This window comes from Dermacentor andersoni, chromosome 6, assembly GCF_023375885.2.
Source record: "Dermacentor andersoni chromosome 6, qqDerAnde1_hic_scaffold, whole genome shotgun sequence".
Taxonomy (NCBI): domain Eukaryota; kingdom Metazoa; phylum Arthropoda; class Arachnida; order Ixodida; family Ixodidae; genus Dermacentor; species Dermacentor andersoni.
In genome coordinates, this window is record NC_092819.1 from 167,978,939 (window position 1) to 168,005,713 (window position 26,775).

The window sequence follows — 26,775 nt, forward strand, 5'->3', positions numbered from 1 at the left end:
CACTGCTATATAGAGAGAAAGCCAGTTGTCCTGTTCAGCTGCAGGTGGTATCAAATCAGGACCTATCCGTGTCTGCGTCGATCGGGGGTCTTCAGCGCTTCGATCGTCAGTGACCTCACCTCCAAAGATCGCTTCAGTTAGTTTTCTCGGCGGGGACTGGGTGACTGCGCGGTAGAATACCGCTGGGGCGGAGGTGAAAATCATCTTGGAGACGGTGACCGCGACTGCCGCCCGGCAGGCAGTGGGAAGCGCTCCTGTGAGAGGTAGTGCTCAATGTCCAGTGGTCGCTGGCTGTTTCGAAGTGGCGGTGAGTATGTGGAAAAGCCGCAAAGCCCAGGGCGCCGGTATGGGCACTGGTGGTACAGGTGGTCAGCTTCACCACAGTGGAAGCACAGAGGTCGGCGATCGACTGTGCGCCACTGCGTGTCATTTGATGTAGTGGACCAGTTGCTCCGGATGATGGGCAACTGGAGCGGCATGAGCAAAGGGCGGCAGCGTGTATCCAGCTTCGCAGTACGATATCGGCTGCGCTGACTGAAGTGACACTGTAGGAGGAGCACGAATGAACAGCAGCGGAGAGGAAGCAGAGTGCCTTAAGGCTTACACGCAGGTCGCTCGGCGGTATTCAGTAGGCCCAGCCGCAGCATTGTCAGAGGACAAAGTATCACAGAGGGCCTGGTGCAGCTCGTCCTTGATGATGCTTGTAAGGGAGCTTACCGTAGGGTGCGGTGTTGGTGTGACGCCGGCATTTTGCAACTCTTCACGCACTACAGAGCGGATGAGCTCTCGCAGACAGTCACTCTCACTTCCGATGGTTGTGAAAATGTCAGCAGCAGACATGCTGTTCACTTGCTGCTCATACAGGTTGGACTGATGCAGAAGCATCTTGTCCATGGTCACAGCCTCAGACAAGAACTCCACAACCGTCCTTGGAGGGCTCTGCTTAAGACCAGCAAATAGCTGCTCCTTGACCCCGCGCATCAGATGACGTAACTTCTTCTCCTTCGTCATTCCTGGGTCAGCTCGTCTGAAGAGGCGGGTCATGTCTTTGATGTATGTGGTCACAGCTTGTTCTGCTTGTTCGTGGTGATCAGCACTGGTGTAGGTCTCCAGGAGCCAACGACAAAATTCGTGCCACGACGTCAGTTGCTCCTCACGGTTCCAAAACCATGTACACGCGCCGTCCTCTAGGTAGAAGTAGACATGTCTCAGTTTTGCCGCGTCGTCCCAATGGTTCAAGGTGGCCATGTGCTCAAAGTCGACCATGTAGTCTTTGACGTCTTCAAACACTGCACCATGGAACGTCATCGGGACCTGTGGGCTCTCAAGTGTACACCAATTCAACATCGTCCTCTCCGTACCGGTTGGGGCAGGTTGAGCGGAAGCGCTGGTCATACCAGTTGAACTGGTGGGGAACCACAGCGTTGACGACTTCTGAGGCTAGTCCTTTGATCCTGTGGCTGGCCCGATGCACGTGAGTGTTGACTGGCACTGGATTCATAGTGCAGATCCTTGGAGGAGTTTGCAACATCTGTGAGGGCTATCCAGCACCTCCACCAGTTTGTCACGAGCATTCAGAAGTCTTCTTGGGGGTTTTATAAACCGTAGAGCAGCTGGCTCCTGGAAAATGCATCCATCGGGGTTGGCTCGCGAGCAGGGAAGAGAAGTCCAGTCTTCTTTGTTCTTCTTGGGCTCGACCCACTCTTGCTCTCGACCCACTACCTACATGTGGCAATATGGTGACAAGTTATGAACTGATGGGTTGATGGGCGGAATGGTTAATTTTGGGGCTTTCACTATAATGATTTTTCAGAATAAAGAATAATTTACCGCAGCCCCCTGAAGTTCGTTATGTCGAGATTTCACTGTAATGGCATCCACTACACAACAACGATGCAATAATGACAGCATGACAACAACAGCATGACACCGACATAATAGGCCCCTTTGATTTTCCACTTCTGGCTGCCTGAGGGGCGAGAACACAGCACATGCAAAGCTACAAGCCCCTCCCCCACTCTCTCTAAAGCAGATCGCTTTCAAGATAAAGCCTGCGTGCGGTGCAAGAGGTGCAGCGGTGGCGTAGAGGCAGAGTATCCGCCTCACGTGCAAGACGACCATGGTTCGAATCCCGGTGTCACGTAATTTTCCACTGGACTAAAAAAAAAATCTGCATGTTGATAAAATTGCCTAAACAGGCCTGGAGTGTGGCCTGACCCCGGTGACCAGAAACGGTAACGCACTCCCTCACCAGAGCAGGATTGGCCACCTTGGTGCAGTACTTGGCCACGACCTCCTATATGAATACAACAATCAAACCCTGGCCCTCAGTCCCCAGCGGCTGCGAAGCAACTGACCATGGCGGCGGTCAGACCTGTGACGCAACAGAGGGTGTCAAGAATACCTGGGTCCGAACAGGCCGCCATTGGAAACTGAACCTGGCAATGTTTAACGCTAGAACGTTATCTAGTGAGGCGAGTTTAGCAGTGCTACTGGAGGAATCAGAGGGCAGTAAATGGGATATAATAGGGCTCAGTGAGGTTAGGAGGCCAAAAGAAGCATATACAGTGCTAAAAAGCGGGCACGTTCTGTGCTACCGGTGCTTAGCAGAGAGATGAGAACTAGGAGTCGGGTTCCTGATCAATAAGGATATAGCTGGTAACATACAGGAATTCTATAGCATTAACGAGAGGGTGGCAGGTCTTCTTGTGAAACTTAATAAGAGGTACAAATTGAAGGTCGCACAGGTATACGCCCCTACATCCAGTCATGATGACCAAGAAGTCGAAAGCTTCTGTGAAGACATGGAATCGACGATGGGTAAAGTGAAAACAAAATACACTATATTGTCATGTGGTGGTGACATTGAAGAACACAGTAGCAAATACTGTGAAAGACAAAACTAACTTTTATTGGGCAAACCTGTGCCCACAAAAAGAGGCTACACTTATAGCACAACGATAGCGGCGAACACGGTCGGCGATCGTCGAAAATCTGATCAGCGGGTCAAGTGCATCGGCTTTTATACAATAGTCATCGAATGTTCCAAGTTAATCGTTGGGACCCGCGTGCCTTCCACAAAGTTCTACACCATTCGCGTCACGCGATGAAATCAGATAACACAAGGTTCGGCGACAACAGACAGCCGGGTAGAAACATCAATAACTTTCCAGAAACTTCGGATACATGCAGACGCGTCCCGCGCTGTGCGATTACATTTGTTAAGCGGCGAAAGGTGGTCGCCCGATAAAGATAAGTACACATGTCAATATTGATGGGCGACTTCAATGCCAGGGTAGGCAAGAAGCAGGCTGGAGACAAGTCAGTGGGGAAATATGGCATAGGCTCTAGGAATAGCAGGGGAGAGTTATTAGTAGAGTTTGCAGAACAGAATAATATGCGGATAATGAATACCTTCTTCCGCAAGCGGGACAGCCGAAAGTGGACGTGGAGGAGCCTGAATGGCGAGACTAGAAATGAAATAGACTTTATACTCTGCACTAACTCTGGCATCATACAAGATGTGGACGTGCTGGGCAAGGTGCGCTGCAGTGACCATAGGATGGTAAGAACTCGAATTAGCCTAGACTTGAGGAGGGAACGGAAGAAACTGGTACATAAGAAGCTGATCAATGAGTTAGCGGTAAGAGGGAAAATAGAGGAATTCCGGATCAAGCTACAGAACAGGTATTTGGCTTTAACTCAGGAAGAGGGCCTTACTGCTGAAGCAATGAACGACAATCTTATGGGCATCATTAAGGAGGGTGCAATAGAAGTCGATGGTAACTCCGTTAGACAGGATACCAGTAAGCTATCGCAGGAGACGAAAGATCTGATCAAGAAATGCCAATGTATGAAAGCCTCTAACCCTACAGCTAGAATAGAACTGGCAGAACTTTCCAAGTTAATCAACAAGCGTAAGACAGCTGACATAAGGAAGTATAATATGGATAGAATTGAACATGCTCTCAGGAACGGAGGAAGCTTTCTTCCTAAAAGCAGTGAAGAAGAAACTAGGAATAGGCAAGAATCAGATGTATGCGTTAAGAGACAAAGCTGGCAATATCATTACTAATATGGATGAGATAGTCCTATAGAGATTTATACAGTACCAGTGGCACCCAGGACAATAATGGAAGAGAGAATAGTCTAGAGCAATTTGAAATCTCACAAGTAACGCCGGAAGGAGTAAAGAAAGCCTTGGAAGCTATGCAAAGGGGAAGGCAGCTGGGGAGGATCAGGTAACAGCAGATTTGTTGAAGGATGGTGGGCAGATTGTTCAAGAAAAACTGGCCACCCTGTATACGCAATGCCTCATGACCTCGAGCGTACTGGAATCTTGGAAGAATGCTAACATAATCCTAATCCATAAGAAAGGGGACGCCAAAGACTTGAAAAATTATAGACCGATCAGCTTACTGTCCGTTGCCTACAAAGTATTTACTAAGGTAATCGCAAATAGAATCAGGAACACCTTAGACTTCTGTCAACCAAAGGACCAGGCAGAATTCCAGAAAGGCTACTCAACAATAGACCATATTCACACTATCAAAATCAGGTGATAGAGAAACGTGCGGAATATAACCAACACTTATAATAGCTTTCATTGATTACGAGAAAGTGTTTGATTCAGTCGAAACCTCAGCAGTCATGGAGGCATTATGGAATCAGGGTGTAGACGAGCTGTATGTAAAAATACTGAAAGATATCTATAGCAACTCCACAGCCACCATAGTCCTCCATAAAGAAAGCAACAAAATCCCAATAAAGAAGGGCGTCAGGCAGGGAGATAATATCTCTCCAATGCCATTCACAGTGTGTTTACAGGAGGTATTCAGAGACCTGGATTGGGAAGAATTGGGGATAAGAGTTAATGGAGAATACCTTAGTAACTTGCAATTCACTGATGATATTGCCTTGCTTAGTAACTCAGTGGACCAATTGCAATGCATGCTCACTGACCTGGAAAGGCAAAGCAGAAGGATGGGTCTAAAAAATTAATCTGCAGAAGACTAAAGTAATGTTTAACAGTCTCGGAAGAGAACAGCAGTTTATGATAGGTAGCGAGGCGCTGGAAGTAGTAAGGGATTACATCTACTTAGGACAGGCAGTGACCGTGGATCCGGATCATGAGACCGAAATAATCAGAAGAATAAGAACGGGCTGGGGTGCGTTTGGCAGGCATTCTCAGATCATGAACAGCAGGTTGCCATTATCCCTCAAGAGAAAAGTGTATAATAGCTGTGGCTTACCAGTACTCACGGACGGGGCAGAAACCTGGAGGCTTACGAAAAGGGTTCTGCGGAAATTGAGGACGACGCAACAAGCTATGGAAAGAAGAATGATGGGTGTAACGTTAAGGGATAAGAAAAGAGCAGATTGGGTGAGGGAACAAACACGAGTTAATGACATCTTAGTTGAAATCAAGAAAAAGAAATGGGCATGAGCAGGACATCTAATGAGGAGGGAAGATAACCGATGGTCATTAAGGGTTTTATGGGCTGGATTCCAAGGGAAGGGAAGCGTAGCAGGGGGCGGCAGAAAGTTAGGTGGGCGGATGAGATTAAGTTTGCAGGGACGACATGGCCACAATTAGTACATGACCGGGGTAGTTGGAGAAGTATGGGAGAGGCCTTTGCCCTGCAGTGGGCGTTACCAAGCTGATGATGATGATGACTGCGTGCGGTGCACCATATGCAGTTTCTGCCGAAGTGCAATGCCCTCCTCTCTTCGCTCGCCCCGGCACCATGTGTGCAACAGAAGACGGCATGCTTCCTCCCCACTTTCCTCCCTTGAGCAGTGCTTATCGGCTCACCTTCGCATGCTTTCACTCATACATATGGCATACAGTGCGTGGCGACAGTGTTATCGCCCTTGGACTTGATATGGAAAATCACAGCAACGGTGATAACAATGGCAAAAATGCACCAGGAGTGTCCATATAATTGCTATCGCAATAAAAGCAATGCCCAGCATCTAGGAAACAGTGCAAGAACAGCGGAGAAATCGGGCAGCATGCAATAGTGTACCTGTCAGGACAACAAGCCAGTGCTCGAGAGCAGTTACAAGCATGTGGAAGAGTAGCACACACAAAAGAGGTCTTCCTAGGCGAACTCCTAGACACTGATAACCGGGAGACAAGGTACGTTGTTGCACTCGTGGAAGATGCTCGGTGCATTTCAAAATCGACATAGGGGCAGATATCATGGTCATCCCCGCCTCGCAGTATGAAAAGAACAGTATGAGTGAGCTGATGCCTGCGGACAAAAAACTCTTTGGTCCAGGAAGAAAACCCATCAAGACGAAGGGAATGTTTGATGCGAGAATCATTTGGCAAGGAAGCTTAACATGTCAACGCATTCTTGTAGTACAAGGACTGCAAACAGCACTTCTGGGACGATCAGCCATACAATCTCTTGGTGTCCTTGCACAGTTCTAGGCAGTTGACGCTGGAACATAAAGCCAAACATGTCTCCTCAGGAGAGACTCCAGTTCCACACACTGTTCAGTGGTGTAGGTGAGTTGAGAGCAATTTAGAAGGTGACGCTGCAGCCAAATGCCACGCCATATGCAGTTGCTGTATCTCGACGGGTTCTGGTTTTGCTGCTGCTGACAGTCAAAAAGGAGCTTGAAAGGATGAAAAAGCTTTGAGTGGTTAGACAAGTTGAACATGCAATACTGTGGTGTGCACCAACAGTAACTGCACAGAAACAAAACGACAAGATGAGGATCTGCATCAACTACACACAACTCAACCAGCAAGTGATTCGCGAGCAAGTAGTTACGCTGACAGTTGAAGAGAACTTGGCCAGGCTGGCTGACGCAAGACTGTTTATGAAGCTGGATACTGGCAGGTGCCACTTGTGCCAGTCACAAGATTTGACTACCTTTGTGACACCGTTTAGGAGGTTCCATTTCCTGCGTCTACCCTTCAGCATTGCAACAGCAACAAAATTCTTCCAGAGGGAAATGGTGCGGGTTTTGGAGGACTGCGTGGACAAGCTTGTCCCCAAGAAGACATCATTGTGTTTGAATGGGATCAGACAGACCATGATGTCAAGTTGGCAGCTGTACTTTAGCGCCTGAACGATGCAAAAATGACTGTGAACCCATGGAAATGTGAATTAGGGAAAATGAGAGTTGAAGTTCCTAGGACACCTTTGGGACAAAGAGAGCATCATTGCATTGCACACTTGGAGAAGACTGAAGCTGTCAGGAAGATGTCACTGTTCGAGAACGCGATTAAACTGAGTGTTCCTGGGCATGGTGAATCAGTTGGCTGAGTTTCTCCCGGGACTTGGCTGAAAAGACAAAACCACTGAGGGAGCTGCTTCTCAGTGAGTGTTGGCACAAAGCCCAACAAGCTCAAGGCAGGCTTGGCAACCACGGCAGTCTTCAGAAGCCCCCGATTATATCAGAATAGGTGTCATCATACGGCATAGGGGCCGTAGTATTGCAAGCAGACGATGAAGGACAGTGTCATCTGGTGGCATATGCTTCCGGGGCATTGTCACCTACAGCAATAAAAGTGTGCTCAGGTGGAGAAAGAGGCAGTAGCTATGACATGGACACGCAAACTCTTTAGAATGTGCATTCTAGATTTGCAATTTCACATTGAGACTGACCATAAACCACTAGTACCTTTATTCTTAACGCATTGATGAGATGACACCACGACTATAGCATTTCCTCATGTGTGTACTTGAGTTTGACTTTATGATCTCCCACATTCCTGGAAAGCATGTGCACACTGCTGACATGCTGTCACGAAAACCCTTACAGCCCTCAGTTGAAGCCCTTGCATCAACAGGCAAAGAGTATGAACACCTGACTATCAAGTACTTTTCAGCCTCGGCCGAGATGCTCAAAAGAAACAGTGCAGCATTACAGAAGAATACTGCTGCCGCCAATCTGTTTGTCATGCATTACTCAGTGACAAAGTGGCCCAAGTAAAGAGCACGTGGATATGCAAGTGTAGCTGAGGAACTTTCAACCATACAGGGACTTGTGCTCCAGGGATCGAGGCTCATCATTCCCCCATGTCTTTGCCAAAAAGTGCTATGACGACTTTACAGGGGACGCCAAGGCATCATCAGATGCCAGGCACAAGCACGAGGGTCTGCCTTGTGGCCTGGGCTCAGTCAAGATGTTGAGGTGTTGGTATGCAGATGCCCCACCTACAAGAAGCACCATCAAGTTCCAATGTAGCACTTTTTCCAGACGCTCTCCCAGAATGCTCATGGGAAGTGGTTGGCACACATTTATTCTATCAGGAACGAAAGAACTACATGATTGCCATTGACTACTACTCAAGGTTACTTGTGCTGGGAGAACTTGAGGCTACTCAAACAAAACACGTCGCCATATTTCTTGGCCATCTTTTCACTTGCTATGACACTCCAGGCGTGCTTCGATCAGATAATCGCCTGCAGTTCAGTTCTGCTGAATTCACACAGTTCTTGAGTAACGGGGGCATATAACATGTGACCTCAAGCCCACACTACGCACAAAGCAATGGGTAGGCAGACAGGGCAGTCCAAATTGCCAAACACATCCTTCAGAAGTACACTGACACTGCTCAAGGCCTTTTAGCACAAGGAGCAGTGGAAGGCCCCGAAGGATGTCCACCGGCTGAGCTTTTAAAGGGCCAGAAGATAAAGACAAATGTGCCAACGATGCCCGAACTGTTGAAGCCAACTTTAAATTAAATTAAGACACTGCCCTGTGTATAGATGGTGTAGCAAGACCCTGCGAGAAAGGGAGACAAGAAACTACAACGCTCGCCACAGTTGACCATCACTGCTCACAGGTGCCATGATCCACATCGACCAAGGGACTCAACACCAAGGGACGATTCTTGAACTGGCACCTGAACCAAAGTCGTACACTGTGCAGACAGTGAATGGAAATGTGCACCCCACGAAACACCACCTCTGAGCTAAACCGCAGATAGGCCTGAAGTCAGATGACACTGTAGATGCCAGACGCACCAGGTGCAGCAGTCGTTCAGTGAAGCCACCCCATCATCTGAGCTTCTGAACAAGTTGCCGGCTCTTCCTCAAGAAAGGGACATGTTCTGCATGCGAGTTCTAGTTGAGCTCATGGTGCCACCGACTTGTGGCAGAGACTGAAGGCAGAACATGTGTGAAACGGGTCGGCCAGACCGGCAGATTAGGACTGAACAAGGTCTGAAATAAATGCAAGCATCCTTCTTCTGTTCAGAGTTTGTGCTGCTGGTTCTTTTCCCGTTGGCAACACGACATTAACATGCACCCAATGCACAGTACATCAGTGTTTTTGCATTTCGTCTCCATCAGAATGTGGCTGCCGTGGCTGGGATTCCATCCCGCACCCTCGGGCTTGGCAACGACAAAGCCTCTACACCACTATGGTGGGTTAATGACACAGGTTTGATGATGACGATGCACTGACACCTGCATGATGACGATGACAAAGGTATGGGAATGAATGTAATGAAATGATGATGCCATCATGACGATGAAGGCATGTTTGTATTGGAGCTTATGTCTCTGCACTTACATATATCATCCGCTGCACTGTTTCACTGTAATTCGCACTATGTCTGATACTAGTTTGTGCTATACGCAGGACTGGCCAATAGTGCAATACTGCAGCCAGCACCTGCAGAGTGGGGGGAAAAGGCAAAGAAAGCTTTGAAAGAAACTTTCTGGTGTGAAATTTTCCTATAATGGTGATGTCATTGATGCCATGACCCTCTTTATAGAACACCAACTTCCCCCCATTTTTTTTCTGCAGGGATCCAGTACTGATGGATTGTTGGGCCAAGTGTATTGTCATTTGAGCAAACAATGTTGAAATGTGTTCACCTGTCTCTTTGTAGTTAAGGCGGAAAAGTTTATATGTATTTATTTTGTTTATTTATTAACATCCCGAGGGTCCCAGGGCATTACCCGAGTGGATGGGCATAAAATGGCAATCAGTGGGTCATGTGTACTTTGAGTAACAGGCATACTCAAAAACTTTTCTGAAATGTAGCGGTTTGAAAATAAGTGCAACGTTCACAGGTAACCGATTCCATTCTTTTGCTTTTTGTGAAAAGGAGTGCTGAAATGCTGCTGCGTGGGTTGTGAAGTGGTTATACAGCATTTGGGTGGCCATGACATAAGATACAATGAGATGGCCTCTTGAACTGCAAGTCTGGGACAAATGAATGGTAAATTGTGGAGAAAACAAGAACGGTCACATTGTCGATGTGTGATGAGGGTGCTAAGCTGAACGTGTGCTTTTAATGCCAAGTAACTCAATAGAACACAAGTGGCTCGGTTTTGCATGAACAAATTTCATATTTTTCTACCTGTCTTTTTTTTTTTGTGGGTGGAAGGAGGGAGGGAGGGCTAGGTTGTCTTGGACTGCAGGCTGGTTAAAACCAGTTTTTAGGAAATTAATTTCAGTTCTTTTCTTTTTATTTTAGTACGAGATGCTAAGCCCTATAATTATAGTTACAGTGACACATTTAGTTACAACCTCACTTGGCTGCGATTGTGAAGATGAATAACCGAATTCTGTCGTAGGGAAAAAGAATGGCTTTAACCAGATAGGTTCTGTTAAAATCAGAGAAGGTTCATAAAGGGCACACTTGTAATTCCCCTGAAAGTACTAGCAAGAAGCCACAACTTGATCTCCCAGAAACGAAAGAAAAATGGCATCCTACAATACAGGAAATTTATTGTACATTTAATTGTGGAATAGAAGCACGACAGCCATTGGTCCTTTGTGTGTACATGCTCCGTTGGGAGGAGGACAGTCAAGCTCTGTTGCCACCATTCGTTGCCACGCTGGGTGCAGGTGAACACGGTGGGGACGTTCAATGTTGTGCGGCTAGCGGTTGGCCTCATTGGCAAAAATGAGCCAGGCCCAGACGGTCTGCGAGGCGTCATCGTGAACACGGCCAGTGTGGCAGCATACGAGGGCCAGATTGGCCAGGTGGCCTACAGCGCATCCAAAGGGGGCATCGTGGGAATGACACTGCCATTGGCACGAGACCTGGCTTCCCAAGGCATCCGCTGCTGTGCCATTGCACCAGGCAAGGCTTTACTACATCTATGCTAGAGTCCGACACTTGTCAGTTTTGGAATTCTGTGAATAATGATGCTGTGAACAGTTTGCACAACACTTGGAGGTTTCTGCATGGCGGTAGCAAGTTTTCTACCACCATAGGAACACCATTAAGGAAGTTGAGTAGGTAAATTGCACTTTTGGCATACTACCGGGATACCAGAACCGTGCCGAAAAACAGCAGCGACAGCAATGGAAAGCCACCACCATTTGCACACAGCGCAGACCATTCTAGCAGCAACTTGAGCAAAGTTAACAGTGTTCCTCGCAAAGCACAGTTGGGGAGTTTATAGATAACGTCTTGAGCATTGAAATAGAAACGATCAGGAAGGGAGGAGGGAGGGGAGAAGTGCTATCGATTAAGTCAAGCGATAGCTTAGTGTTGTAAACCTGCCGCGGTGTCTCGCTGTGTAGAATGAGATTGAGTGTGATGATAACAGAATGGCACAGATAACAGAACGGCATGGGATTCTTTCTTGGCTTCTCTCATTTGTTCAGATCTCCGTTCCTGAGCTGCTTTTGTGGCGTCAATACTGCCAGTGAGCTTGATGCAGCAAAGATGAGTTTTGAACAGCTGAACTGAAAAAACAGACAGGGACGTCACTGTACTAACTCTCTACAAAGTTGTACAAGTACAGCCTTGTCTGTCTTCCTTAGCACTTTGTTCGAGACTCGCATTAGCTGTGAACCAACCAGCTTAGTTAAATACTATGTTGGTGTGGCACCCTGAGGCCAAATCGTCTACTGAAAAACACTGGGGGAGGTTCTGCAATAAAGCTATTGCTCTAAATTTTAAGGGTGGTAGGCCTGCATCAGTATCTCAATATGTCGTGAAATATAATTTCAGAAAATGTAGTGCAATGTTCTATAAAAACTTGTCTGGTGGTGCATGGTCAAAATAAAATGAGCAATCACCATAGGTTTAAATGTTTATTTCATTCAACCTTAGGCGAGTGCTCCTTTTATTTTGAGCATGATTTCAGAAAGCAAGTGATGTGTTTACTTGCTGCGTCAATCATTTGGCAAAGTCATGCTATTTCGCACCGGCCATTGTTGGCGAGTTTCGGAGTCATGCGAGAGATCTTGCACCACACCACAAACACGTGCAAAAAATGTGGTATTGCAATTTACCTTGTGAAATGTGACGGGCTCGATTCTTGCTCGGCAGGCCTGTTTCAGACGCCGCTTCTGGAGTCGCTGCCTGAGAAAGTGCGCACGTTCCTGGCTGAGACTATTCCGTTCCCCAAGCGTTTGGGAGACCCCGACGAGTATGCTCACCTTGTGCAGACCATTGTGGAGAACCCTTTGCTAAATGGAGAGGTAATACGTCTTGACGGTGCGCTCCGCATGGTGAGCTAGTCATCTTACGAGGAGGCTGCTTCAATCAGCACAGTCCTTGCAGGACTCCCAAGTTGTTTTAATAAAGGTGAATGCTTGTTTTCAAAATATGACTGCATTGCCCTGCTGTTAGCCTGGAGTCACTAAAATGTGTGCTTGACTTAATTACTTTTTCACAGATCAGCACATTTCTTCTGCTGCCTTGCAGCTGACTCACATTAGTGTGTTATCTAGACTATTCTATTGAATACTATGAGTACTCAGTATGTGCTTAAATTTGAATTTGAGTACAGAGTATTTTCTCAGTACTCAAAACAGATTAATGTAAATTTGAAAACATAATGATCATCGACAGTTTCGGTGAGCAAGTTGCATTGCTGTAAAGTACTTGCTCTATGAAATCCAAAGCATTCGACAGCACCAAGCACGACATTGTTTGGGGTGCCAAGAATGCCTATGAAGCATCTGACGGGGACAACTTCTCTGGCAGTTGCGACAAGGATGCATCATGGGGCATCGACTACCAAGATTTCGTAGTCGAGCTTACGGTGAATAAAGGTGCATCATGTTCAGAGGTCTCCGTTTTTTTAAAAAGATATGGGATGACCTGTATTCGCATTATACAATAGAAGCTCGTTGATACATTCTCGTTACATACATTTTCCCGGCGCCAACCTTCGCAATCGAGAACGCCAAAAATGACCCAATTGATTTTTTACTGGTTCGTACGTTCCCAGAAAACATGATATTTTGGCACCAACGTTCAGTACGTCGCCAAACTGCGATCGTACATATATGTTTTCCAGCCGCTAGATGCCATGTAAACAAGAAATTGCGTGAGACGCACGTGATCAAGAACAGTATATAGCTGCCCGGCATGGCAGCTTCACCACAATACTTGCCCACCGTTTCACGTGAAAACACCAGCGCGCACTCAGTTTCTCATTTTGGTACCAGCAAATATTCTCCGGGTTTGTCGCACGAGGCATTCACAGCTATCACCGCCAATCCTATTGCGACAAGCATAGTTGCATATCCGTTTCAAAGTGCGTGATGCTGTCGGAAGCGTAGTCCACGCTTTTAATTGGTGATAAGCGTAACATGACGTAGTTCTCTGCTGCACACTGCGATTGTATACGTTTTCCCGCCTCTAGATTCCATGTGAACAGGAAAAAGCGCGAGGCGCGCGCAATCGAGAACAGTATATAGCCACCCGTCTCGCGTGAAAACGACGGCACACAGTTTCTTAATCCAGTACAAGAAAATCTCCAGCCGGGTCGTCGCATGCCACATTCACAGCTATCACCGCAAATGCGAGATTGCGATAAGCACCTTCAACTATCTGTTTCATAGTGCTTGGTGCATAGTGCGTTGTGCCAGTGGTAGCGTACTGCATACTTTTAGTAGGCGTCATTCTAAACGCGCTGCTATTCCCTGCTGCAGGCGGCGCAATGTGGGCATCATGATTCGCTTCGGTGGCATCCGGCATTGCCCACCAGTTCAATTTTGTTTCCCGTTGCCCTCTCAAAACACCGGAGCACCACCAGCTTGACGCACGTCGGCGTCCTGTGTTGCAACGATCCGCGTAACGCCTCGCATTGCTTAGAAGTCAACAATAGTGCAGCCTGTCAAATTTTTTTAGTTACTTCGGATCATACGTTCTCCCAGTTAGTATCTTTTTATCATGTTTCTTTCTTTATTTGAAAACGTGAACGAGGTTCTACTGTATTTTTTATTTCTTATTGAACTCAATATATGAGGGTTGACCTATAATCTTGTTCTGCCTATTTTTGAGTAAGTACGGTAGTTGGAATTGAAGAGCATGCACATCGGCGTAGTTGGCACCTTGCCAAAAGACAACGCAAATGCAAGTCTGGCTGGGAAATGTGGACACCTCTTTCCAAGTTTATTCTGCTATTCGTATATTCATTAAGTGCTTTGTAAGCACAACGAGGTATACAATCCAGATGCAGACATAGGTATTATTACAGTGAAGGAACAGTGCATAAGAACGGGACAAGGGAGACAAGAGCCACGAGCGTGAAAGTATGTACCAACCAGCCCCAAGTTAGCACATTGTAATGTTTACCCGGAAGTTGTATTTTTTCGTTTTTTAAGTGAGACTCTGTGCTCCAATAATTATAAATTAAAAAAAAAAAACAAGAAACAGAAATAAAATGAATTTCGTAACTTGTATGCAACACTTGAAGCTAAGTTTAAGCAAAAGTATCTACAGCAGCAGACAAAAAAAGATTTTTCTTTTATGGGAACACTGTCAAATTCAGTTGCTCTCTTTTAGCCTACCTGTTATCAGTGGCCCCTTCATTGAATATGAGGTTAAGCTGGCCAGAAACGCTCAAAGTAACTGCGATACTCAGTCTGTCACGCACAGGCGTGTTACGGTGCCATCCCCACATAGCACATAGCTTTTACTTGTGGCTCACAATTTCATAGACATACTTATCTTGGTGCTAAAGAAGTAGCAAAGAATCAAAAGCCCGCAGAATGAATGGTGAGGAGAGGGCAGGAAGGCGTTTCAAGGCACGTTAAAATGAAGTTTACAATTTTCTGATAAAATTCCAAGTACAATTAAATTTTGATATAACGAATTTAAATTAACAAAATTTTCCATACAACTATTTCACTTTTCATAACTTCTTGATCACAGAACCACAATATAACGAAGTGTGTTTATACACAATTTCAATATAACAAAGTTTCACTACCATCACGAAGAAATACATAGACAATAAAGAGAAACTTCCGCAGACGCAGATGGCCAAATGGTTGAATCACAAGCGGCTACTTGCAGACACACCTCTCAAATCACGTGACCAAGAGTGACCGGCAAAACGGAGCAGCGTCATGTTCATCTGTATAGAGTGCCAGTGCGATAAGATCCCATTGCACCACAACGCTGTATGCTTTGGGTGCGAGTGAAAGTTTGCGAGGATGAGCCGAGAAGGATGATGGCTTGATGAGCTCAGTCTTTCCGCGTGAGCAAAATGGGGCGGGGGAGGTGAGCTTGCGGTAAGATCACGCGTGCGCGAAGGGAGGAGGGGGGGGGGGGGGGGGGGCAGGTTGATAGGAGTCTCATTTTCTGGCACCTTCTGGCACCGCGCGCCCTATTCTAGAGGTAACCTGCCGGGTGTGCAAAGAGTGGGCGTGCCGAGATTGCGTAGTATCATGCAAGCTGTCTTCCTGTGTGTTTAGTACTGGAGGTTGCGTAATCTTGAATTTTGGGGACTCGTTCGAGCGAGAGGCAGACGAAGCATCCACACCCCGTTACCAGGGCTTTTCATGACTGCGGTCGACACTGCAGAGCTTTAGCTTGTCCGGTATTTGGCTAAACGCAGGTGGACTGGTGTTGGGTTGGAAGCGTAAACTAAAGCCCCTTTTAACATTCTAACTAGAGACCATTTTCAACGTTCGATGTTGATAAAATTGTTATGGCCATGCGCACGGCTGGCTGACATATCAACAGTTCTTAGTTTTGAAATTATTTGTGAAATGTCATGGTGTATATTTTTCTCCCATGCCTTGTATAATTTCTCAAAAAGTTCTCCTATACGAAATCTCGATTTATTCATCTTCGGATCACTTCACCGAAGAACAATTTGACAGCCAAATCCTTCGGAATTACGGCATAAAGAAAGTAAGGCCAGATGCATTATCAAGCCTTCTTGTAGTGCGAGCGAACGTGCCGTTGACAGAACATACTATGGAAGTAGTAGTACACCACCATCGGTTCATATAAAGCCTAGGCCACACGTCTGTGTCCAAAAAAAGTAAAAAGTAAATAGGTATCCACAAACAAAGCGTATGTTGTTTCAATTCCTCTTGGCAGCGATGAAGTTTAAATGAAACTGATCAAAAGGCACCGTGTGAGAAAAAACACTCCCGTTAACTCGCTTGCGCATGCCACCTCCACCATTTACACCGCAATCGAAGTGACTGCAGTGGAAGGAGCTTCGAGAAAGCAGTGCAACGCAGTTATTGGAGTAACTCATTTGGGAATCTCTCCTGTCATAAATGCAACGACGAAATCCTTCAGGTGCGGCAGTGCACTGTGCACCAAAGGTGTGAACGTTGGGAGCGTCTGCTAGCTGTACCCGGCCTAGGTGCCACCACCGTCGGCGCACAGGAGGAGCAGAGAGAAGGAGTGCTGGCATGGGAGGAGGAGGGAGAAGTTGTCATTACTTTTAGATCATTTAGGGGCTTTAGCCTAAACGTGAGCGGCCTGCCACCTGGTGGCACAGAGCTCAGATAAAAACAGACAATACTGCAGTAGCCAAGTGTATTCTACTCTGCTGCGGGTGTAAATTTTCAGTAGCAACACGATTATGCCACTGCCAAAAATGTACACCAGCAGCAAAGTAGAATACACTTGGTTACTGCAATATTAGCTGTTTTTGTCTGTTTGAGCTCTGCGCCACCAGGTAGCTGCACCATGCAGGCCGTTCACATTTACGCCTCTGGCCCAACACCCAGTCCGCCTGGCGTTTACTCGAATAACGGACAAGTTAAAATGCTCTACAATCAGTCGCGGGCCAGAGTAAATGCGAAAGCGTGGCTTGTTTCGTTTAATTTATGCTGCTGATGTGGGGATATCGTTGACACGGCATGAAACCGCATCTTTCGTCGACACCTCAAATTCAACAAAAAACGTTTTTTCTAATTCAAGTTTCTTTTTTTTCAATTTCTTAATAATTCGGAAGGAAAATCTTTGGCCCCTTCTGTGTTAAAACACATTAATAGGCGAGTGTACTTATTTACATAAAAGGTCGAATTTCAATACAACAATTTGTCATAACGAAGCAAATTATGGATTTTACCAACTTCGTTATGTATCGAGGTTTAAATGTATAATTTCACTTTCTCATTTTTACGTGCTTGGCCTGTTCTCCCTCAAGTTTCCTCTTCTGGTTTAACGACATTACAAAAAAGCGATGCTGACAGAACATGTACACTATACTATGATGCTAAGTGCAGGTTCCTTCTTGTGCCTGCATCATCCAAGTTTTTGGACTTTCCCATTTCACAAGAATTCTGCAGTTGAAAATACTTTGTGCATTGACTGTCCCTGTGCTAAACAAACTAGGCACAATTAAGTTAGCATCGGCCAATTGCTTTAATGATTTCACCACTGATCTGTTTGGAATCTGTGCTGTATGATGAATGGAGACGTGAAGTGGCATCCTCCACAGACTTCATCTAGGATTCTCTCAGTGTAGCGCAACAAAGCCTGGTGACTGTAAGAGTCGGCTGGGGTGCATAAATGTGACCAGGCTTATTTGCACAAATGGCAGCCAGTGTTGCAATCGGGCGCAAAGCTGTTCCTGTTGCATTTCTGTCATTTTGGCACTTTCCTAGCTCATGACACTTTCTCCAATCCCACAACTGAACGATAAAACAATTCTGCAGATCCAGTGCGCATTTTTGGATCTATGTAAAGCAATTAAATGCTTTACAATAAATTAATGGCAATGTACAAAAACCTTCATCCTATGCAACATGTAATCTCATGCAGTGTGGCGAAAGTCACATCAATCTTATGAGACCCACTGTATGAAACAGCACCAACTCACTTTGTTAATCTGTGGCGATATGCCATGGTGATGTGGATACGCAAAATTTGGTTGTCAAGGATACACGCCAAATGTGGTTTGCTGAACGATGCTGGATGCGCAGCATTGGTGTTGTCCTTATGAGAAGAGTGCATATGTGGGCGCCGTGCCGATTAGGCCCGCCTCCCCGCCCCCCCCCTCCCGAATGTCAATGTTGCATGATGTGCTGCCTGTCACAAGTGAGACACTTGAAAGATTTTGAGCCTCTCCGACTATACACTACAACCAGTGTGAGAAGAGCAAAAGTGGAATTATGCAGGTCCCATGCACTATGGCAATTTATGTAAGCTAAGCTTGCTTGATTGATGATAATTGGGAGTAATGTTGATGGCGAATGTTTAAGTTCTTCAGCGTTTAGTGCAGTACGAGAGCGGCGAGTTGATGCTAAATGTTACCTTGCATGCACCACTTGTGTTTGTCTGCATAGTACACAAAACACACAGCGAGACGGCATTGTGCACATTGTTCATAGCCTTCGGGAAGGGTAGCACTGTCATTGCCTCACATGACACTTCATATCACAAGAGTGCAACTATATCTAAATTTTTTTATTTATTTATTTCAATACCCTAAAAGCCCTAGTAGGCATTAAATAGAGAGGGATTTCAGGTAAGTGCATAAATCTCATTATAAACATGAATCCAAGAAAAGAATACTAGCAGTAAAACAAGAAAAAAGAAACATCGGGTTAATTGTGGGGCTTTACGTGCCAAACCCAGAATCTTGATTATGAGACATGCGGTAATGGGGGACTCGTGATTGATGACGAGCATTTTCGCATTTCGCCCCTGCTGAAATGTGGCTGCTGCTGTCGTCAAAATGGAACCCACAACCTCAACACCATAGCTACAAAGCTACCACGGCGGGTACAGAAGGGTTGATTTGACAGGTGGCCGCTTCCGTACACGTTGTCTACGTGCTGTGGTGCTTTAATACAGCTTTGCATCTGCATGCCCTGTCAGTTGTCCACTTGACAAATTTGCACAGTGTTTGTTTTTCAGAAATAGCAAAAATGAGCTGTGCCATAGTGTGAATTAAAATTTATCCAGTTTGTGACAACTGCTGCTGTGTTTAGTGGTAGCATTTCCTTAGTTTCTAATGTCGCCTTTTCCCTCTTCCACGTTCCCCCCCATGTGTGCGAGCTGCTACGAGCGAAGAGTGGCAAGGCTGTCATTCACTCGTTTCGAAATTGTGTCGCTTCTATCCGCCTCGTCTCTACTATTCTATGTACCTACCCTCTCGACTGTTGGCGATGGTACAAAGGTAAGTGCTGCAGCTTCTGCAGTGCTTTTGTGGAGGGCTCACGAATAATTACAGAATTCAAGAGGGTAATGTGGTGATGCAATGGAAAGGACCAAATGACTTTTTCAAGTTGCCTTTCCTTTCTGCCCCAATATGGCGTGCCAGACAGCAGTAGAAAAGTAGAAGGTGGAGAAAGCTTTGCTCTAATAAGAAGAGGTGACCAAGTTTTGCAGCATACTATGTACTTTATTGCAAATGGAAATGCCAACAGCAATAAAGACTATACAAAAACAAAACAAAAGAAACGACCTGTCCCCAGCCCAGCCCAACAAGGTTTACACATGAATATACTAGTAAACAGATGAATGTAATGACCTTGCGTCATGGCTGCCCATTATATTCAATCAAGAAATGGGCATAAGTGGCACAACCATTATGCTATACATATAGCTGCGATGCACACTGCTGCAACATACTACAATCAGTGTTGGGGACTGAGACTACACGACTTTTGGTTTCGAAGGAGTGGGTACAGAAAAACCATCAGCAACACCAACACTTGTGCCACTAAATTGCATGTAAAGATTCTGTGTACAAACAATGGCATCTACCAAAGTTGCTTACGTGGGCATGTGAGACAGCCTGTACACTGCAAAAAGACTTGTGAAATGGTGCCGACCATGCCACTGGCAACGTCAAACTCCTGTTGTGCACAAGGTAAGCAGCAGTGGGTTGGAGTGTTTTCAAGCACACTGCACTATTGAAAGCCAAACTCCCATTTGCAGAACACACCTTTTGTTAAACGCAGTTTTCAGAAACAAGTGGCAAGTTCCAAGTTGCTTCAAGTTCAATCAAGATTTACCTCAAATGCTTAAGTTGTACATCCTTGAGCAAAAATATATGTACAAACCAGAGACTTCACAGTACTAAAGCCGCTTTTCTTTTCTGCCTTTGAATGCAACTTTAAATTGGGGACTGCATTACGAACTTACCAGTGCACTCGTCAATTTAAGTTTATGCATATGAACTGTGTACATATTGGTGGGGGGGGGGGGGGAGAGGAGGTGAAAAGTGCAAAACAGAAGAGAAGACAGTGGTCCTTTCCGTTTCCTTAATCAGTCATTTCATATGCACAGTTACAACACCAAAAATTATGCAGGCACTATATGCTGTGGCAAAGCTTCCTTTGGTGTTATCAGGAATCTTGTTCAGCAGTGCCAATATGTACCTCACAAGGTATCACAATTGGCTACATGTACTCGCACTATGTAGCAGACATTTGTGATACAACACTGCTAAAGTTCTCTTAGTCAATTTCTAAATGCACAGTTTTTGACAATTCGAGACACTTTTAAAACTCGCACACTTTCCAAGGATCTGCATGGAAGCTCGTTTGTCCACACAATGTACAAGTCACTAAGGACAGGTGGAATGGTTGAGCTGGTGTGGTACCATTATCCGAAAAAAAGACTTTCATTTGTAAGAAGACAAGTGGTTGAATGGTCATTCTTTCGTAAAAAATTATGTACGTCTTGCCAAATCAAATAAAAAAATTCTTTTTTTGAGTGAGCATTTCATTAGTTTCCTTAAAAAGGAATTAGCTTTTCCAGAAGCACTTGGTAGTGGTCTGGATCCTGCTCAGATCGTTGCACGTTTATGTGCTACATAAGATGGCCAGCATTGCAATGGTGGTGTCCTCCTCGGCTGCTTCGTGCTGTTTCCTTTCCTGACCAGTTCTCAGCTGGAGCATGTGAGCAGAAGGCACACTTGGACCTTGAAAGCTGTGGAGAAACAGGCCAACAGTGGTGCCAAAAGGCCCATGGCAGCAAAAGTCATCGTGAATGTGCGTTGCAGTTTGTCTTGGTGCTGCCCTGCTGCACCATACCAAAGCGGAAAGAAATCATGTTAAATGCTGCTTTGGCACTAAACCCGACATGCCGACTGCCATAACCCTGCTGCATGCCAAAAAAATAGGTGCCTTTTGCAATGGTGCCGCAACTCATATTTTCTAAAGTGTAAATAAAGAAAATGTTGGTCCCATCCTCAGCAGCTCTGAGGACAGTGCTGACTAGACATAACCTTAGACTTGGCTTGAAGGAAATGAAGATTTGCATTAAAATCTATAATATATGTATATATCAAACATTCAATAGTGCATTGCACTTTGTCGAGATAGCACATACAAGGAATGATCATTCTTTAACAATATCACCAACAGAAAAAAAAGAAATACATTTGTTCTACAGGTGAGAATGTGCAAAGCAATAAATGCAATGTGCGCACTGAACATTGTACCAGTGCATCTCGCAGACCTTGCGGGAGCTTGCAGAATACTTGAACTTGCTCGAGCAATCACCAAGATGAAGTTTCTTGCACACAGTGAATAGATGAAATAGCAAAAGCCCCAGTACAAGAGGATTAAAACCAGACCATCTGCGGACCACACTTAGTGTGAAAGCTGGCTCCAAAATATATACATGAGCCGACAAATTGTATCACAAGCACATATCACCTACGAAGTAGTTGACTCAGAGAGGACATCCAGCTACTGAACAACAGAAAAGAGAGCAAGTGCTTCTCCAACTAACACATGGCCTGCAATTTCATATTTATGTAATTGTTGGCTTTGCTACTGGCAACCCTTTTTACAATTAGCAATTAGTGCCAGTGTTTGCCAGCATGTGCATGTACGTGTACTACATTGCACTCTGCATCAGTTGGCCAAGTAGCAACATTTGAGTACAAGCACATTTTGTTTACTTTATCATATGTCAAAATCTTCGTCAATTTAGCAATGGCAGATGTGGAATGTGTGCCAAATTCAAATTCTGTTTCCTTTTCAGTAAAACAGTCACAATGTTTTGCAATGCAGAAGTGTGTTAAACTGGACTGTTTGTGGCATGTTGAATGGAATTGAACAATGCAAAAGAGTATGGTGTAGACGACAGACACAGCCCTGTCCAAGAAGAAAGCACCATGAGAAAAAGCTCTGAGCCTAAAAATGAATTAAATTGTTTTCACATACAGTACAGTGACATGTTGCTTGACCACTTCTAAATGCGAAGCCATTTTCTATTTGCTCTCTTGCACCATGTGCAGTTTTGGTATGGCATACTAAAAGACCTTAGAAAACCGCACCTCGTTGCTATTTAGCGTGCATATGTAGCACTCTATTGAAAAGCCTGATTACTGAACATCTCATGCTCAGAAGTGAAGTTTGTGGGTTGTTTTCAGAACTGTGTTCTTGATTTCTCTCTTGGAAATGCGTAGTATGCTTCAGCATAAGCCTTTCAATATTTTCGCAAGGAACAATAGAATGCTTAATCTAGCGGAAAATTTGGGAGGCGAAATCACAAGTTGCCTTAGGGAAATACAATTTCCCACGAAATGTTAAGAACTGCTCACCAAACTGGTTCAGAATAGCTGCTATGCTTTTGCCCAGACTGATTCCGAGATGCTGGCCTGGGAATGGTTCCATCATTTGGCTCTGGTTCAGGTTCAGCCCTAAAGTGGCAACACATGTCGGTTCAAGTTCAGTTTTGGTTTGGAAAAAAAAATATGCAGTTCAGGCTGAGGTTCGGTTTCAAGTTACAGTGCAACACTGTGATTGTGCCGCTTGGCCTTCAGGTCAGATCTATAACACTGATTCTTCAGGAGGCATTGAGCTATAACTTCATGAAAGTTCCTGGACTGCTTTGATGAGAATTAAGTTTCGGAAAGTTCCCGAGATATATAAAAATGTTGAAAAGAAAAATAACCTTTTTGCCCCCCTCACATGTGCTGTCAACCTGAGGGTGTTTGTTGCTAAAAAAATGTAAACTGTTAGAATTTGCGGATATGTATAGCTTGTTAAGAGGGGCAGAGAGCATGAATTACGCAATAGACAGATGCCTACAAGGCTGTCTCTGCTGTTTTTGTTCTCCAGAACTGTTAGCAAATTATGACAAACCAATTAGCCCAAAAGTGTCTTTTCACAGATCCATACCTCCAAGCAAAATAGTTGCGAAGAGTGACTCCAGAAATTCTGTTGAAATATGTCACAGCTAACAAAAATGGTTCTGCTGAAATCTTATGTACAAGCAGTCAGACAACGACACTGTATCAAACATTTAAAAATGTGCTGTGTAAGGACTAACTGTGACTGGTCAGGACAGCATCACTTGAGATGCCCCAGCCATGGAAAAACATCTCCCAGCACGGTTCACTGCACTGCAGCTAAGCTTCGTGGTGCAGCCTGCGTGTAGTGACAAAGGGAATGAGACAGGCAAGCAATGCCAATACTGCATGCAGTGGTCTTGCCAGTGCCCAGCCAAAGAGTACGATGATGAGCCAAGTATAGACGCTGAACTCCATTGGTGAGGTTTCGGCTGGGACCAGCAGTCGCAGCCAAGGTAGGGCATCAGCTGCAGTAAGGATGCAAGGCACACCAAGAGTGCCCATGAGCCCAAAGATTTCACACACCAGAAAATGGCTAATGACACCTACAGCCAATATTATAGATGAGCAAAGCACTTGAATGACCAATTTCTAGATGCAAACCACCGATCGCAGTGCACCTTGGGGCAGGATGATGAAACAAATCGAGCATCACCTTCTGGCATTGGATCAGAGTGGTGCCTCTTTGTACACGATGGTGCAGAACCAAAGAGTTTGCTGCAAAGCTGATGTGACTTAGAAGTTTGCCTTTCAAGCCACCCCAAACATGTACAGCGTGTGGGAAAGGGCCACTTGGAAACATTTTCAAGGCTGCTGCAATTTCTTTGGAAGCACACCACTGCAGCAAACAATACTTTTCATTCAAGTATTTCAAGTGGCACTGCATGCTGTACTTCAGTTTAGCACTGTTCGTTCTTGAGTGTGCATCACCTGGCACAACTTGGCAAGGCATGGCCTTGAGCAGAGTGCACTGCAAAACACCCCGTACAGGAATTTCTAGTAAATATTGTAAGTTGGGACTGCTGCCACTGTTCTCTGTTCTAATGGTAGTGTGACAAAAAAGCAGCGCTACATCAAGTCAAAGCGAACAACCAAGAGAAGCAAGCAGTGTGTACATATTCTGGGCACATCTGTGTCCTGTCCACAGAAATTGACTAGCAGCTGGCAAACGGGGGAGCCTGGAGCCAATGTTTTGCCAAATGTCTCTATCAGGAAGCAAGTCTGACATGCACTTGACACACATGAGGGTCAACCAATCAAGCCACAATAACAATGTCACTACTGTAGGTGAGTCAAGGAGTGTCAGCCCAGCTTCACCCACCTAAACTTCAAAATGTAAGAGGAGCGAGATGGGAGCACCACGCACATTAACAGTGTGCTATGTGTGTGCTCTTCACATAATGACACCAAAAATGCCATTCTTAAGGTAACAAACTTGTTTGGCTCAATGAAACGTAACTAAAGAAGACCTTACAATTCATTTATTTACTTCAGATATCTGATTCCAGGCTCCCTGCACCATGTTTTGTACATTGTACATGCATATAGTACAAACACATTTCTTGAAACACTTTTCTTCATAAAAAGAGCCCTTTTAGTAGTTCCCATGCTTCCAAGGACATAACATAGCTGAATTGTGAGCGAGATGCTGAGGATCTTTGTTACAGCAGTTGCCGCTGCAGCCACACAGTGTCTTTGGCTTGGCTCGGTTTCATTACACTGGGTTATCCAGCTATCGTCACCCATAACGGAGGTGAACAAGCAGATGCCCACACAAAAAGTGCCTGGCACATCTTCTTTTTTTAGCAAAGTCTTTCCTGCCTGTACACAGGGTGTTTGCACAAAAAAAAAAAAAAAAATACGCAGCTCACAAACTATTTCATTTTAGCATGTTGCACAAATTGCATGCTCCAATATGTGTCCCTCAACAACTACATGGTTTCAAGTTCACCTCCTGACAGCGCTGAAGTGTCAAACAGTGATTGGGGGCACCATCTGGAGGCCAGGCCCAGTTTTGTACAACAGATAAGCAAACTGCTTAACAGGATTGGTGCTATGACTTGTTTACTTGTTAAATGCATAAAATATGGTATAAGTATGCTTTCTATGAAAATTCAATAGATCATTACATTGAATGTTGGTGTAGTACACAAAAATGTGAATTTATCTGCCAGTCAGGTGCACGGTGCTGACTCATAAGACACAGCAGTCCATACAAGTGCTGATGGAATGACCGGGCATCTCTCCTTCTACATTGGATAAATTAAAGCTGCGGAAAACGATGTAACCTGTGTGACACGACCTACAACATGCACCCAAACTTGAATTTCACTTCAGTGTCTCTTTGAAGGGGCTAAAAGCTGCTCCAGTCAAGTTTCAGTCTGGCCTCCTTTTCAGGGGCGAGTCACTAAGACCTTGAGCACTTGTGATGTAGTCTTTCCACATAGGTCATGAGTGTATAGTCTTGTTATGTTCCCAGCTGTGTTTTGAATGCTCTGCTATCCTAGGAATGGGGCTAGCTTTGGTGCCAATTACATGAGCACTGTCCAAATCAATGTGCTAATCATGTTTTGCACAGTGCTTGGTCAAGGTGCTGCAATTGGCCAGTGACTTCCACGCACGGCTTAAGTGCTGCAGAAGCTTTTTGAAGAACTTAGTCATTTTTTCAGTGTATTCTTAAGTGATGTGGACATGGCCTGCATATGGTAACAAATTTCAGAGCACCCTGTTGAACTGGTGGGCAAGCCGACATGACATCGTGCTCTGGATGGTTGACGAGCTCGAGTCCTGTTCTGCTTCTGTGCTGTATCGCACTGCCCTTCTGAATGATGATGCACTGAATGGCATGCTCATAGCTTCTTCAGCTCTACTGGAAGGCTGCAGTTGGGCAAAGAACTTGCTGGCAGGTCTATCAAGGCTAGATCTGCCTGCAGCCAATCAAAATGCACAGAAAGTGCAGATTAGCTTTGGTGGAAGCCCCACTGGACCAGCACTTATGGCCACACAATATAAATGTCTTGGCTGCAACCCTGCAGAGCTGACAGAACATTCAAGTGTGGTGGACTGAGTCCGCAACATGCATGTGGCTCATGTTCATACATGCGGACACTGTCCATAGTGCAGTGAGTGCGCTTCTGTGCTGGGACCTCGTGGCACCTGCTGTTCTTTATCTGCCGTACCACACACTACTGGAGTAATGACAGTGGTTAGACATTGCCATCACTCAAGCCCACATTACCTTGTGCTTCTACTGCACGAGGTGCAAATTGTGCAGCAGTTGTTGAGCAACCTGGTGTGCTGATTACACTGCTTTATTTTAACAAGTTTGGATGTCATGTTTGTTTTAGGCCTATGCACCAAGTCCCATGGAAGAATAAATGGAAATGCAAGAGTTTACATCGGCAGCACGACCATTGCAATAACGTAAACTAAGTGACCAAATTGTGGCATCCGGGTTTTGACACGGCACATTGCTTGCTGCACGCGTGCAATATGGTGTTTTCCACATGCCTTCACGTTTGCCTGTGCTCTAGCC

The 26,775-nt window shown here is 45.4% G+C and overlaps 2 protein-coding genes across 11 annotated transcripts in view; one reads left to right on the forward strand and one right to left on the reverse strand.

Annotated features, from left to right (window-relative positions):
* scu (hydroxysteroid 17-beta dehydrogenase 10) overlaps positions 1 to 12,543 on the forward strand; it is a 35,541-nt gene extending 22,998 nt beyond the window's left edge. For both annotated transcript variants that reach the window (XM_050172043.3, XM_055066796.2), the window contains exons 4-5: positions 10,828 to 11,065; positions 12,266 to 12,543. In XM_050172043.3, coding sequence (XP_050028000.1) covers positions 10,828 to 11,065; positions 12,266 to 12,456 — 429 coding nt within the window. In that variant the 3' untranslated portion in view covers positions 12,457 to 12,543. The remainder of the gene's footprint in view (positions 1 to 10,827; positions 11,066 to 12,265) is intronic.
* Positions 12,544 to 19,529: 6,986 nt separating this feature from the next.
* Positions 19,530 to 26,775, reverse strand: part of Tmem43 (Transmembrane protein 43) — a 138,989-nt gene continuing 131,743 nt past the window's right edge. For 6 of the 9 annotated variants that reach the window (XM_055066801.2, XM_055066800.2, XM_055066799.2 and 3 more), the window contains one exon: positions 19,530 to 23,707. In XM_055066801.2, the coding sequence (XP_054922776.1) occupies positions 23,520 to 23,707 (188 nt within the window). In that variant the 3' untranslated portion in view covers positions 19,530 to 23,519. The remainder of the gene's footprint in view (positions 23,708 to 26,775) is intronic. The other 3 variants (XR_008610739.2, XR_008610737.2, XR_008610738.2) reach the window with 3 other exon arrangements.